Source organism: Rattus norvegicus, chromosome 18, assembly GCF_036323735.1.
Source record: "Rattus norvegicus strain BN/NHsdMcwi chromosome 18, GRCr8, whole genome shotgun sequence".
Lineage (NCBI taxonomy): Eukaryota > Metazoa > Chordata > Mammalia > Rodentia > Muridae > Rattus > Rattus norvegicus.
In genome coordinates this window covers 63,009,883-63,025,166 of record NC_086036.1, presented here as the reverse complement: position 1 = coordinate 63,025,166, position 15,284 = coordinate 63,009,883, and the positions used below count along the sequence as shown (strand labels likewise).

The window sequence follows — 15,284 nt, the reverse complement described above, 5'->3', positions numbered from 1 at the left end:
GGAGGGGCAGCAGAGAGGGGGTTTAATCTGAGGCATTTCTTAGATTCATCAGACGTTTCTGATTCATAGTTACAGGACTATGAGAAAAGAACAGTTGGATCCTATAGTTGTGAGACTGTGTTTTGAAATCTTTTTTTTTTTGTCTTTTTTTTTTTTTTTTTTCTGAAGCTGAGGACCGAACCCAGGGCCTTGCACTTGCTAGGCAAGCGCTCTACCACTGAGCTAAATCCCCAATCTTGAAATCTTACCATCTTCAGGGACAGTATAGTTGGCATACTCCGGGAAATAGTCTTCAATTTTTGACTTCCCTGCCAAGACTTTTTCTGCCAGCATATCTTGTTTGTTCAAGAACAGGATGATGGAAATGGTTCGTAACCACCTAGAAAGAACAAAAATCCACACGGGTTTCACAATACTAGCATGTGGAAGTACTGTCTGCAACGACGTGGCCAGCTTAGAAGGGAAGTTCAAATGATGGGCTTTATTGGCAGGTGCTTGCCCAGCCGAGGCCAGGAGTTCAACCCCCAGCTCTGCAAGACAGGCAAACAAAAAGGTGATGGGGGAGTGGGCTGATGTTGTCCTCTTCTGGAACCTAACTAGCTATCATTTGATAAATACCATTATTTGCTCTCTCTGTACCAGCTCTACAATGCTCTACAATGTATCAGTTCACTCTTTTCGGATGAATCTCTGTGGAGACATACATTTATTGGTAACAAAGTGGACATCTAGGCACCTAATAAATACATTTGGACTTTTCTGCTATAAGTGGGAGTCAATGGGCCAGAAAACTCCAGTGTTACAATGTTAAAAGTTAAAATGTTGCTAAAGTACCAAACGATCCATTAGCCAATGGCAAGGAGCTTAATGAGCAGCCAGTGTGGGTCTTTGTCTCAGCATTACCGGAAGAAGGGCAGAGCTGGACTCTGCCTGTGTTACATGAGAAGCTAAGGGATGAGGCCCAGGAACAGCAGTGGCAAGTGAGGAAAGCTGAAATCTAGCCAAAAGGCACTTAGGCGCCAAATAAACAAAGCCCTATGAAATCCCGCAAACTCCAAGGGATCAGTCCATTGGCTCCTGACCACAAATGGGAAGCAACCCATTTCCCCCTCAGATGCATTATTTCTGCTTTTCCTTCTACTTATGTAATTTTTTGTAGATACTATGCAAATGAGCTTAAGTTACAGAAAAATGTACATACATGCAAGATATCAAATGATAATCACTATCAGAAAATTTATAACTTTATGTCTAGTTTTTTTTTCCTTTTTTCTTTTTTTTTTTCGGAGCTGGGGACCGAACCCAGGGCTTTGCGCTCGCTAGGCAAGCGCTCTACTGCTGAGCTAAATCCCCAACCCCATGTCTAGATTTTTTATTCTCACGCATATTTATAAAGACAAGATTATAATTTTTTTCAGGACTGTGTATCAGACTCAGAGTTTTGTGCACAAACAAAGACTCTATTACTGACTGAGCTATAGCCCTGGCGCCTGGTCCACCCTTCTCTTTCTCTGAGAGGGGCTTCCAATATTGAATTTACTGAATTCAGAGCAACACTGAATACTGCTCTGTTTCCTGCATGCTGGGCTTAGAACTTTTAATCTTTCTTTCAGACCACCATAAAGTGGTTGTTTTGCTGTGTGTGTTCCTGGACAACCACTCCAAAGCATACTCCTGTCTATCTGGTGCTTCCTGACTCTATTTTTCCCCATTAATTCTGATACCATAGGGAGGATGGCAGTTGAATACTTGAAAGATATTTATTCATCAATACAAACTTTAAATTTAAGAATGCTTATTTAATGTGTGTGAATGTTTTGTTTGCATGTATATCAGATTGCTTGGTGCCATCAGAGGCCAGAAGATCCTCTGGGACTAGAGTGACAATTACTAGAATTATAGTTCCTAATTGCCACGTGGATCAGGGAATCTTCCAGAGTCCTCTGGAAGAGCAGGCAGCGTTCTTTGCTGCAGAGCCATCTTGTTCAAATATTATTCGAGGTCAACTTTTATTTCCTTACTCCTTAGTGGTTTTTTCCTTAGTAATTTATGAGAACCTTGTTTTTAGATGCATGAGTCTGCAGTAGAGTGCATATTGAACATTCCTTTCTGACATAATCACTTCTGTCCCCTTAGGGGTCTCCGAATATCAAAGTTATGGTTTCAAGCTATAGGGGTTGTAGAGTCCATCTAGTTAGTTATCAGTGAACATTCCAAATTGGGTTCTTTTTTTTAAAATTATTTTATTATTTTAATGGATGTTTTGCTTGTATATATGTCTATGTACCACATGTGTGCCCAATACCCTTGGATTTCCTGGAACTACAGTTGTAGATGGTTGTGGATGGTGAGACTTGACTCTGGGTCCTCTGGAAGAGCATCCAGTGCACTTAACCTCTGAGTCAACTCTCTGACCCCCCTCCCCCCAAATTGGGTTCTTAAAACAAGCAAACCAACCAGCCAGGTATGGTGGCACATATCTGAAATCCCAGTAACTGAGGAGGCTGAGGCTAGAGGACTGAGAGATTAGAGCCAGCCTGGGTAATAAGGGAGATACCGGGTCAACAAAACAGCAAACAAAACTAATTTTCAATTCCAGATATAACCTGAGACTTTTAGAACAGATTGAAATCATCCTAACCCAGCAGCTGTAAGAGCTCCACCAGATACACCCCATGGTAAGTATGTCTATCAGACGGGATGAAAGACTTAATGAAATTTAGGACTTGTGATGGTTTGTATATGCTTGTCCCAGGGAGTGGCACTATTAGGAGGTGTGACCCTCTGGTCCCAGATGGAGTTTGAATGCTTGTCATAATCTGCCCATGCTTGCCAGCCAATAGATTCGAAGGTCAATATGCTTAGCTGATAAGTTTAAATTTAAGCCTCGCTGATGTAACCTGTACCCCTAAAAAGTATAAAAACTGCTTCTTATACTTCGGGGTCACCTTCTAGTCACTCGCCACGAGGGGCTGATTGAAGGTTGACCCCCATGCGCTAGAAAATAAACCTCTTGGGTTTGCATTGAACTCCATTCTCAGGTCTCACTTGGGGGGTCTCCTGGTAGTTAAGACTTTGAGTCTTACAGACGCTGCCATGATCCCACCTTGATAATAATGGGCTGAACCTCTGAACCTGTAAGCCAGCTCCAATTAAATGTTGTCTGTATAAGAATTGCCTTGGTCATGATGTCTGTTCACAGAAGTAAAATGCTAAGACAGAAGTTGGTACCAGGGGCTGAGGTATTGCTGTGATAGGCCTGACCATGCTTTTGTTTAGACGAGTGTGGATTTTGGATTTGGAAAGCAGTGGAATGCTTTAAATGGGGCTTAATGGGCTATCCCAGAAGGAATATGGAAGACTTTGGTGCTGCTGTGAGTGACTTGAACTGGGCAGACCTGGCTCAAGAGGTTTCCACGGAGAAGACCTTCAATTTGTGGCCTAGAGACTGTTTTGTGTTATTTTGGTGAAGAATGTGGCTACTTTTTGTCCTTGTCTGAAGTCTGCCTGAAGCTAAGGTGATAAGACTCCGATTAATTGCAGTGACAAAGGAAATCTGGGAAACACCCATCATAGACTTTGTTCTCTAGTTGTCTCATGAAGAGCATTTTAAACAAGTGTAGCAAGCTGAGAAAGGAAAAATATGAAATCTATTGGCACCAGGAAGTGAAATGGAGCTGAATCCTGTGTTCAAGGATATCAAATTAAGGTAGTAGTGACCTCGGGGCAAGACCCCACCCAGCTAAATTTAGATCTAAGCCTTTAACCCTAGGAGGCAAAGACAAACGGATCTCTGAGTTCAAGGCCAGCCTAGAACAGAGCAAATGCTAGGTGAAGAAAAGCTTAAATCCAGGCCTGGTGGACCACACCTTTAATCCCAGTGCTTAGGCGACAGGGATGAAAATCTCTGAGTTCAAAGTCAGTCTGCAGAGCAAGTTCCAAGACAGCAAGCTTAGGCAGTGAAGGAGTTGGAAAACAGAAAGCTGGTGATAATGTAATAGAACAAGGGGGCCATGCTCCAGCCCCAGCAAGCAGCAGAACTCGGCAGCTTCAGCAACGTGGCTCTAGCTTTAGAGTCAAGAATAGAAGGGGCCACTGGGACAATTGATGCTGGTCAGCTGGAGCTAAGAAATTAGCGGTGATTAAGAAGAGACCAGCGTCACTGAAGTGAAATCTAACGAGAAGTGTTTTCTGAGAGCACAAAGAAGCTATATCCAGAGATAGCCACGGCTGTACCTCAGGATGCATCTGTACTTGGTAATGTGTAAGAGTCACCCAGGTGGTGCTGGTTTTGAAAGCATGGAGGGGGGTTGGGGATTTAGCTCAGTGGTAGAGCGCTTGCCTAGCATGCGCAAGGCCCTGGGTTCGGTCCCCAGCTCCGAAAAAAAAAAAAAAGAAAAGAAAAAAAAAAGAAAAGAAAAGAAAAAAAAAAAAAAAAAAGAAAGCATGGAGGGGTCATGAAGAGCAGCTGAGGCTTGGCACTGTGAGAGGCCAGGGAAGGCCATTGGTGAAGGTGCAGCCTCATTTGCAGCTGACAGCTCTGGACTAAAGGTGTCATATAAAGATGTTGAAGCTTAAGCACAAGAAGGGAGCCTATGAGAGGCTAATGGTGAAGCCTAGTTGCAGCAGAAGACCCCAGTGTATGGGAGATGTCAGGACCATGGGATGATCACCAAGAACAGCAGCAGCAGTGGAGTGGATCAGCCTGGGCTTAGAGTCCTACAGAGGGCAGAGCTGGAGAAGTGACACCAGCCCTTTGGAGGAGGCCTGAAGATCATGTGTGGATCCCAGACATTGAAACAAGAATCTGTAACATTAAAGTTGCTTTGGAGACCCCAAGATATTTGAGATGCCAGAGCCATGGGCTATCTGCTGAGGAAAGCTATTAACAGGGAGTGGAACCAATCCAGGAGAAAGAAGACTGTTGCAGTCCACAAAGACGAAAAAGGAGTTGAGATCTGAAAACTGCTTTGACATCGGACTTGGAGATGCAGGGTTTGGAGTTTGCCCAGCTGGTTTCCTGTCTGGCTTTGGGGATTACAGGTAAGTGATTGGATGAATCTCAGATGAGATTTTGAACTTTGGACTTTTAACATTGTTGAGACTGCTACAGACTAAGGGAACTCTGGAAGTTGGACTAAATGTATTTTGTATTATGCTATGTTTAGTCATGACCCCTATAGCCTCATGTGTTTGGACAACCCTATGGGGCCAGGGAGTGGAATGCAATGGCTTGTATATCCTCGGCCCAGGGAGTGGCACTGTTAAAAGGTGTGATCCTGTTGGAGTAGGTGTGTCACTGTGGGTGTGAGCTTTCAGACTCTTATCCTAGCTGCCAAGAAGCCAGTATCCTAGCAGCCTTCAGATGAAGATGTAGAACTCTCAGCTCCTCCTGCACCATGCCTGCTTGGATGCTGTCCTGTTCCCTCCTTGATGATAATGGGCTGAACTTCTGAACTTGTAAGCCAGTCCCAATTGAATGTTGTCCATATAAGAGCTGCCTTGTCGGGCTGGAGAGATGGCTCAGTGGTTGAGAGCACTGCCTGCTCTTCCAGAGGTCCTGAGTTCAAATCCCAGCAACCACATGGTGTCTCACAACCATATGTAATGAGATCTGATGCCCTCTTCTGGTGTGTCTGAAGACAGCTACAGTGTACTTATCTATAATAAATAAATCTTAAAAAAAAAAAAGAGTTGCCTTGGTCATGATGTCTGTTCACAGCATCATGTAATAAATGACAGGATTTATTACTGTGTGTACATATGCCTGTGGGGGAATCTGTGGAAGCCAGAGGCTGATATCCAGATATTTTCCAAAATCATTCTCCATTTAGTTTTGAGACAGGGTCTCTTCCTTGAACTTGGCCATTTTGGATTGGAAATCTGCTTGTCTCTGCCTCCCTGTTTTTTGGGTTATGGGCACTCATGGATATGTTCAGTATTTTTTGTTTTGTTAGGTTTGGGTTTTGGGTGCTAGGGATCCAAATTCAAGTCTTCGTGCTTGCATAAGCATACAGTTTACTCAGTGAACCGTCTCCTCTGCTTCACGTTTTTGTTTACAAGGTCTAGCTCTGTAGCCCAGGCTGGCCTTGAACTCTGATCCTTTTGATTTAGCCTTCCTGTTTCAGGTATGTGCTGACACACTTGGCTAACGTGGGTACTTTTTAAGGACAACAATAGCAAAGCAACAGTCTTCAGAAGATACTTTTAACCCAAGGTCTGTGCTCTAGTGTTGAGTCTGAGTTTATTCATTACCTGTTATTCCAGATGCTTTCAAACAGGTCCAGCGACTCCCGGAGTCTGTTGGTGTTGTTATCTTCCCGGATCACCATGTTGTAGCTGCTGCAGGCTGCCACATAGATGATGGCAGTGACATCTACGGTGGGGTAGAGAGGGAAAGGGGAGCACTTCAGACGGACAGTGTCAGTTGTGCTGGGGTTATGACTGCGCAGGTCCCAGACACTGACATTTGGGGATTGCATCTAGAATGCATTTAGAATATGGGCCGTATGCATGGCCGCAGTTGACCAGGGCTCTACCCAAAAAGATAATGGGTATGTGGGATGCTTAATTTGTGTTTTTTAGTATATGTGGTGCCGAAGCGAGCACGAGATTCGTGTTTAAGGAGACCGTGGTTATTTTTAACTATTATTTACACACAGTTGGATTAGAGTTTGTCTGACTAAAATGCAGCTAGGCACAGGGGCGGGAGCCAGCATGCAGCTACAAAGCATGCGAATCACCGTTAAAACACTGGATCCATTTTCTTCTCTCATCCCTCTGGCCTCCAACGTCAAACATGCTGTGGAAGAGAGACAGAGAGACGCCAGTTATCCGGGGAAGTGGGGGTCAAGGGCACATGCTTTCGCCCTGAGAGATGTCAGTTATCTGGGGAAACTGAGGCAAAGGGCACATATTTTCATGCTTCTCCTTTATTGCCAGAATGGTCGTTCGTGATGCAACCCCTGTGTCCCGGCCCTTGGTCGTGAGCTACAAGTCCGGCTGCCTCTCCCAGCTTCTGCTTGTCCTCTTTTCATTCTATATTGTGGTTGTAGGAGTCAAAAGTATGGCAGAAAAACGGCTGGAATAGTGTCTAGGGATACATGGTAGGTGCCTAATAGATGCAGTCCTTTCTAGTTTATATCACATCTTGTACCAAGTGCATGCTAAGTCTGTGCTAGGGCAGGACTTTCTGATCACTTGTCTCAGCCTCAGAAGACTGTCTGTCCTGCGGAAGTGGGAGGGCTTCCTCCTGACCCAGCTATACCCACAGCCCTCTCATCTGTCAGGCGCTTCTGAACAGTGCCTGTCAGGAGGTGCCTATCACCTTCACTCGGGCAGATGGCATTGCTCTCCCTGAGGCTCTCCAGTTGTTTGACCCGGGCTCGGTTTATGCAGTTTTCTTAGTGTCCTCGTGGCTCATCAGGCGGGCCCTGGCCTTCCTCCTGCCCATGCCCCCTTTCCTAGAGCTATGCCTCCTAGTGTGTGAGCTTCTCAGTGCTCTTGTTGGAGTCCAGCTCACACAGCCTGTTCCTGAATCTCAATGCCAACCCCTTCAGCCCCAAGGCCTGTGGCTCCTATTCTGCCCAGAGGCTGGCTCCCATTCCCTATCCCTGCCATGGACAGCCCTCTAAGCAATGTACTCACTGAAAGTTCACTTTGTCCACTTGGAATCGTGTCTCAAAGATCCCTGATGTCAGCACTCTGCATCTGAGTAGGTCCTGGAGCGAGAGGAGAGAAGTAAGGTATACCCAGGGGTAGGTGTGGTGACTGAGAAATGGCAATGTTTATCATTAAAACAAGAAATAATTAAACATGAAAAAATGCTTTGTTGTAGACCCCCCCACCACAGTGAATTAGTTTGTCCCTTCACACAGTACCTATGCTTTTGTGCCTCTCAGGTCTTTTTAGAAGTGCTTTATGGCCACGCCTGCTGTTATATGTCAGCCAAAGTTCAGTGCGGAGGATTCAGGGACAAAGTCTTGACCTGGGCTCTGTAGCTACTCTTGGAAGTCTCTCCTGGCAAGGATTGGGGAAGCTTAACTCCCATTCACAAGTCAGGGACATGAGGGCTGACGGCCACTTCACTTTAGTGGGTTTCCTGTCACTTCCTTGCATAGCTCTGTTCTCTGTAAGCTGATGTGTTGTTGAGGGTGTGGCAAAGCTAGGCAGTTTCACAAAGCTGATATCTCCATGTCCCGGGCAGGTGTCACTATACTATTTATGAATCAGCCACTCTGGAAGATGAGTGGTGACCGTGACGTTTTATAATTGTATCATCACACCTGCATAGGTCGAGGGATTTTCTTAATGCTAGGGGGCGTAGGTTACACTGTAGGATGTATTTTTATGAGTGTTCATTAACTATACAGTATGACACGTGCATACATGTATAGAATTTATTTTGAGCACTTCCTCTATGACACATTCTTTCCCTCCTACCAATGACATTTCCTTCTTCCAAGTTGTCCCTTGTAGTTTTCGTGGTGAACATGGGTGAAGGGTTATTTACAGGCGTAGAGAAAAATGTCTCTACCTTCCCCTGAACTCACTGACCTCCTCAGAAACCTCATATGAGAGCCTCACACTGAAAGATTGTTTTGAGCTCTTTGAGTCTGCCATAGAGACAAAGATCCCAGAGGAGAGAAACTTTGATCTCCAGGGGACATGGAGGAGAGAGGGCCTCCAGGTGGCTCAAGGCTTAGGCCTCCAGGGGTTGCAAGCATCTGACATGAATTGGGAAGGCTAGAGTGAGTGAATGCCCCTTATCTTCGTTGTGGTCTACTAGCTCATTTTTCTCCTTTTGCTTTCTTTCCTTTCCCTTCTTTTCTCCTGTCTGGCTCAACCCAAGGGACACCCTTGTGGCATACCTGGATACGTGCTATGGTACTTGAGGCTCAAGCCTTCGGTCCAAAGCAGAGTGGACCCAGTGTACAAAACAGGGAACTGAAGGCCTGGTTTGCTCAATGATGGTCTTAGGAAACCTGGGAATCACATATTCCTGGTTCACATGGATCTTCCTTCCATACCAGCAAGGGCTATAGGTTAGGCTTCAATGCACAAGATGGGAAATGAAGGCTCAGAACTTGGTGGCAGGGGCAACATGAGGGGCAGCATGACTAGGTGCAAGCAGCAGTGGTCATGAGCATGTTTTCCCAAATCTTCTAAGTTATCATTGAACCCTCCTGGCAGTCTATCTTGGAAGCCCTACTTTCACCGTACCTGGTCTGTGGGTGTGTAGTCAACCAGACTCACGCTGTCAATCCTTTCCAGGAAGCTGCAAGGGAAGCCAGCACAAGGTCAGACCTGTTCTCTGGTCATCCCAGTTATCCCAGGGCCAGGGCTACATTAATGGGACGTTTGCAGTGACGATGAGGACACATCTAGGAGCTGATACATATCTGCCTCAAGGGAGGCCAAGGCCTGCCTTCTGTGTGACTTTGCTGGTCTGTCCTTTCACCCGCTTTCCTTTCTCCTCCCTCTTCCACAGTCCTGGAAGGTTTGTTAGGTGGTGGCTGCTCTGAAACTCAGAGGGGGAATGACTAGACCTTTCCAAGGCCCAACTGGTGGGAAAAGGAGCTGTAATGTTCCTACAAAACCGCAACGAAGCTCCCTGTAAAGAACCCAAAACCAGCATACGTATGGAAGTCTGAGTGTGCATGAGTTTGCCTGTGTGTTGCGTTTATGCTTGGCTGTGTTTGTGAGAATATGAGTGTGAGATCTGAGAGGAGGTCGGTGTGAGCAATGGTGGTCGAATAGGGTGAGGGTGTGGAAGGATGACTGAGTGTGAGAGTATCCGAAGCGTTCTCAGTCCATGCCTAGCAGCAACTCTCAGTGTTAAGTCAGTTCAAGGACAGGATGACCAGATCTGTGTAGGGTGTGGCAGGTGAATCAGCCTGCTGTCATCTTTCAAGTGTCTTTCTGGGTCCTAGGTAGCAGGCCACCTCCCCCACCTCTCAGAGGTCAGAGCCTGTTTTAGACAACCACGAAGCCTGGCTTTCCAGGTTATGGGAGGGACCCAGAATGCAGGTCTTTGTCTTGGGGACTCTGAAGTCCCCAGTACTTAGGGCAGTGCCGGGTCTTCAGGAAGCATTCATAGAAGGAGCACACACTCACTTCTCCTTCAACCGAGAGAGGCAGTGAGCAGGGCCTTGACAAGAAGGGCTAGGAGCGAAAGGTGAAATAGGAAGCTGGTGGCAGGAGTCAGAGTCAGCTGAGGAAGCAACCAATTTAAAGCAGGGTGCACACAGGGTGGAGGCAGGTGGGTGAATGTAACATACTTGGATGATAATTCTTGCAAAGTAGGAAGGCTGAGGAATGGCTGACAGAGAGTACATCTGAGGTTCTCGAGGGATGAAATTCAACACTGCCTTCCAGAGGAAGTGGTGGGAGGGAAGTGGTAGGAACCTTCCTGAAGCCTGTTCGAGTTCTGAGACTGAGACGCCAAGGAAAGAGGCAAAGGAGATGAGGACACCCCCATGTCCCCCACTGTCCTTCCAAAGGAGGTTTCCAAAATTCTGTCCAGTTCTGACCTTTGGCCTAGGTCCTAGCAACCCACAGGAGCACTTCATCAAGTTGGGGCTCGCAACTAATGGGACGGAGGACTTAGAAAGGTCTTCCAGAGTTGTAACATTCTCCTTTATTGGGACGTGACAGGAAGCAGAAAACACTGGGACACGGAAGATTGTCCCTTTGTAGTTCAGAGTGCTATACAGAGCTGCAAAACCACAAAAGAACTTCAACCGTAAATAAAGAAAAAAGAAAGCAAGAAAAAACCAAAACCAAGAAACTTGTGTTGTTGGATACTAAGGGAGAATGAGCATGGTGCCGTAGGTTTCTAATCTGTTACTAGGGAGGCTGTGGCAAAGAAATTCCAAGTTCAAGGTTTACCTGATCTACAAAGTGGGTTAAAGACCAGCTTCCGCTCCCCACCCCACCCATTGACTTTGCTATTTTCCAGCATTTCCTGTTATCACTGAAGGTATGTATGCTTGCAACAGTGTTTCAACGAGAATAACTCAAAAGTCTGTGGCTATGAAGATGCTCAGGAAGTGGGGATAAGCTGGGACCTGATAGTCATGAACAGGCCATTAGATAGTTTTTGTAATGAGACGGTGGACCTGAGGAAAAGCGCCAACTCCTTGTCATCAATCACATTTTAAATAATTTCTTTGTGGAAAAAGAGAGAGAGAGAGAGAGAGCGAGCAAGATGTAACTGTTAAGGAAAGTAAAAGTTTTCCTCTGAATCATAAGTACTTTTTATAAGATAAGAAAGTACTGAAGAATATAAATATCCACTTGGTGAGAAAGCACTAGGACTCTGGCCTGAGCTCACTGTACTGGCCTTACCTGTCTGCCAGTGGTTATCAGGGAACACAAATACATGCAAGGCATGAGTGTCTGAGACACCGCTACTGTGTGACCAGATGCTGTCCGGTTCCGCTCCCTATGAGCCTGACAATGTAATTGTAGAAAATGAACTTGGGGAGACTGGCTTACCAGCTCACTAGACAAGGCAGTGGAAGGAAGAAAGAAAAGAAATAAGACCATTCACCAGTTTGCTTAAGGTCCCTTACTTGGTAGGTTTTGCTGGTAGCTTTGAGCTATGTTTTGACAACAAATGCCCCAGGAGACTGTTGTTATGTATTGCAGGGAACTCCTTCACTAATGGTTACATATAGACCAGGTTAATAAGGTCACCAGAGGAGACTGGAACTTACATGTGTTCCCCTTCCTCTGCCCCCCAAATCAAAGGTAGTAGGAAGAAAAGCAGTTTGGTTAGAGTGCTCTGATAACACACTTCTGGGCCTTGCACTAAAGTAAACTAATACAGGAAAGTTGAGTTTGCACATCAGTCTGTTTTTTCCTCCCATTAATCCTAAAACTCCATTTAGAAAAAATGCTGTTTCCACAAAGAAACATTCAGATTAAGAAACAAGGCTCCCAGGGATGTATTAGAAAATGCCATGCTACCCAGATAAGATAATCCAGGACCGAGGACAACTTTTGAACCAAATCTATCATGAGTTGTTTTTTCTCTAATATCTTTTTTTTTTTTTTTTTTTTCCGGAGCTGGGGACCGAACCCAGGGCCTTGTGCTTGCTAGGCAAGCGCTCTACCACTGAGCTAAATCCCCAACCCCATTCTCTAATATCTTAATAGTCACCCCTCCCCTCTTCTGTGGTGCTGGGAATCTGGCCCAAGGTCTCATGGATGCGGCATTCATTCTGTTTCTATACTGAGATCCATACTCACAAGTAATGATATGTCATTAAAAATATATTTATCCACTTTTCATGATTTAAAAATTCAAAACTGCATCCATTCTAAAAGCGAGGAAATAACTCATGGGCCTGTAGTACTTTTGAAAATAATGTTTATGGATCATATAAATGTACATTCATGTGGTATGAAATGAACATACTTCAAGAAAGCTTAAGCATATATTGCATACTTCAATCTCACAAAATATAATGTGATGGAGTTACTTGCAGTATAAAATTTACCAAGGAGTCAATCCTGAGCTATTTTTTTTAAAGCTGTAATTAACCAAGGTTTTCCAGGAAAAAGGATTAAGGCATACTGTATTCATTACACACCCGAGTTAGCATAACTGTGTATATAAGAAGTCACATGTCTGCTAAAGGACCACTGAGAGAGGACATGGGGCAGTTAGATGTCCCTTAGGGCAGACATGAAAAAATGTGTATATATGCATGTTCATGTACACACATACACACATACATCACACACACTCCTTAACTCTGAGAACCAATACTCATCAGTGGACTCTTATACTTTTTTCATTAAACACTATTTACCTGGGAAACCATACTCTAGTAATGAATTTTTCAGAGTTTTACAGAGGCTCTTTGTCTGAAACATTGCAATACTCTTAACGGAAAAAACGAAACAAAATGAAACTCAGGAAAAGGGGAAACTGGATAAAAGGGAACTTTGTAAGTACTTAACTTAGGTTAATATATATGCCAAGCAAACACAGGTTGTTCTCTGTGATTTGAGGACAGGAAGAAAAGTGGGAGTTGCTTTGCTTCACACCCGAGGCTATAAAGGAAGGCAGATGCGGCTGGTGGCTTTCAGCCTCTCTCTTTCCTTCTAATCCCATCTCAATTCCTTTCTTCTAGACTTCTAGCTGGCTAAATGTACATTTAAGTTTTATATATCTATAGCATTAAGTTGTGCTTTTTGAGGCTTTAAAAGAGTTGTTGTTTTAAGACAAAATAATACAAATAGAACTTAAAAAATGCTGTTCTAATTTTATTTATATGTTTGGTTATTAAATAAAAACAAAACCTATAATTACAGTCCCAGGGCTTAGCCAGACCAAATCAGCAGTTCTTTGGCAATGTTTGGCATGTAATAGGACTGTCATGTTGATGAACATGATTTTGATCAGGAAACTATTAAAGGTTGACTTTCATTAGAAAACAACTAGAGATTATTTTAATTAGAAACTATCTTAAGCTGAAGTCTTCAGAACTCTTGGCTAGAGTTAAAGAATATAAACAAAAACATTTAATTTTTCCTGATAATAAACGAAGTTACTTGGCATTTTTTCCCAGTTACACAAACTCCATTAATACATGAACTAACAGAATGTAAAGAGTATTCTGCAATAATCTTCTAAGATAACTTTAGTATAAGTTATGAGAATAAATTAAGTCAATTGCAGTCGTTCTTTGACAGCAAAAACAAAGAAAACCAAATGATATACAGAAAGTATTTCCCACCGAGTAAGTTGAAGTGTTTACACATTTGTTACTAAACTAAGTACCGATTCCTCCTTTCATTTTTATGCGCTTCTTGTCAGTCTATGTACCATCAACCACACTAAACTTCAGTCTGATAATTTTAAGTGAAAACGGAATACACGAGAGCTAGAGTTCTGCTGATTTTTTTTCTAGATTTATGTAGAGCAAATGAACCAGTTCTGTTAAAAGGCAGCTATAAAAATACACATCATCATAAGCTATAAAGAGTTTTAAAATCCAGTTAGAAGTGGAGAAAAACTGGAATTTCTTAGCGTTATCTGGAGGGGGCTGTAGGTTCTTAGAAGACTGTTCGGCATTCTGGCACAATTCTAGGACATCTCTCTATAAAACACAGAGAGCACGTCCAAAGGAAATCTCGGACTCGTTCGGCGGTCAGACTTGATCCCGAAGGCGGGCCAATCTCTGGGACAGTTCATCTTGCTCAGCCGAAGCTACGCTCGTTCCCACGGAACCGGTCTGGCCCTGAGGCAGCTCCATGTTGAGATCGAGGCCCGCCTCATCTGCCATTTCCTGGAGCAGCATATCCACTTGGTTCTGGGGAGTGGTCAACGTCGTCGTGCTGCTCATCGTGTCTTCCATTTGCTGAGTCTGGACGTCCAGGGTCTCAAACTGGTGTTCGAATTTGTCCATCAAAGCTGAGATCTTTTCCAGATTCATAGTTTTCAACGTCGCGTCCATCGACTTAACCACACCCGCCATGGACTTGGTCACTTTGCCCATCGTCACTGCAGTCTGGACTCTGGCAGCGACCGCATCCACTCGTGCACTCATTCTCAAGAAGTTTACCGCTTGATTCTTCTGGCGGATGGCATTTTCGGCGTGTATCCTCGCAACTTCCATGTTGCCCTTCTGAATGGCCTTTTTAATTTTGGCCTTTTCGGCCTTTTCTTCCTTGTCGCATTTTTTGGCACTCCTGTTCAGTTCTTTGGCCGCGAATTTCAGGTTGAACAGATGTTTCTCCATGTTGGACAAGGTCGCGGGGTGGGCCGGAGCGAAGCAGCAGGTACACCGGCGCAAGGAGGTCCACTCCCGGCCGGCGCTTCTTTGTTTTGGTCTCACTTCCTGTATCTACGCTATGCGGCGCAGACAGTGACGTCAAACTCTGCGCTGCGGCGAATTGATGGGAGGGCTGTGCCCGAGTGACGGACAGCCCCGGCCCCGCCCACCTAGGCGCCTGTTTCTTTTCTACCGGAACGCTGGCTTTTTCCGCGTAGTTTCTAAAGCAACTAAACTAGGAGCGAATTCACAAAACTTTTGTTTGGGAGTGTAGTCCAGACCTGTGTGCAAAAAAATATCCAGGCTCCAAACTTGGGCAGTGTCTTAGTCAGGGTTCCCTAGAGTGTCAAACTTTATGGGTAGTCTCTATATAGTATGAGAATCGGTTGATGACTTACATACTGTAGTCCAACTCCCGACAATGATCAGCAGCAGCTGTGAATGGAAGTCCAAAGATCTAGCAGTGGCTCAGTCCCATGAGGCAGGCAGGCAGGC

The 15,284-nt window shown here is 44.7% G+C and overlaps 2 protein-coding genes across 2 annotated transcripts in view; both read right to left on the bottom strand.

Moving 5' to 3' along the window:
• Positions 1-15,284, bottom strand: part of Gnal (G protein subunit alpha L) — a 140,254-nt gene that overhangs the window by 7,344 nt on the left and 117,626 nt on the right. The window contains exons 6-10 of the mRNA NM_001191836.2: positions 9,223-9,277; positions 7,648-7,721; positions 6,744-6,802; positions 6,256-6,376; positions 249-379 (exon numbers count right to left, since the gene is read on the bottom strand). Of these exons, the coding sequence (NP_001178765.1) occupies positions 249-379; positions 6,256-6,376; positions 6,744-6,802; positions 7,648-7,721; positions 9,223-9,277 (440 nt within the window). The remainder of the gene's footprint in view (positions 1-248; positions 380-6,255; positions 6,377-6,743; positions 6,803-7,647; positions 7,722-9,222; positions 9,278-15,284) is intronic.
• On the bottom strand, positions 12,367-14,897 carry Chmp1b (charged multivesicular body protein 1B). Its single transcript, NM_001109533.1, has one exon. It carries the CDS (start codon positions 14,754-14,756, stop codon positions 14,166-14,168), a length of 591 nt encoding a protein of 196 aa, NP_001103003.1. The 5' UTR covers positions 14,757-14,897; the 3' UTR covers positions 12,367-14,165.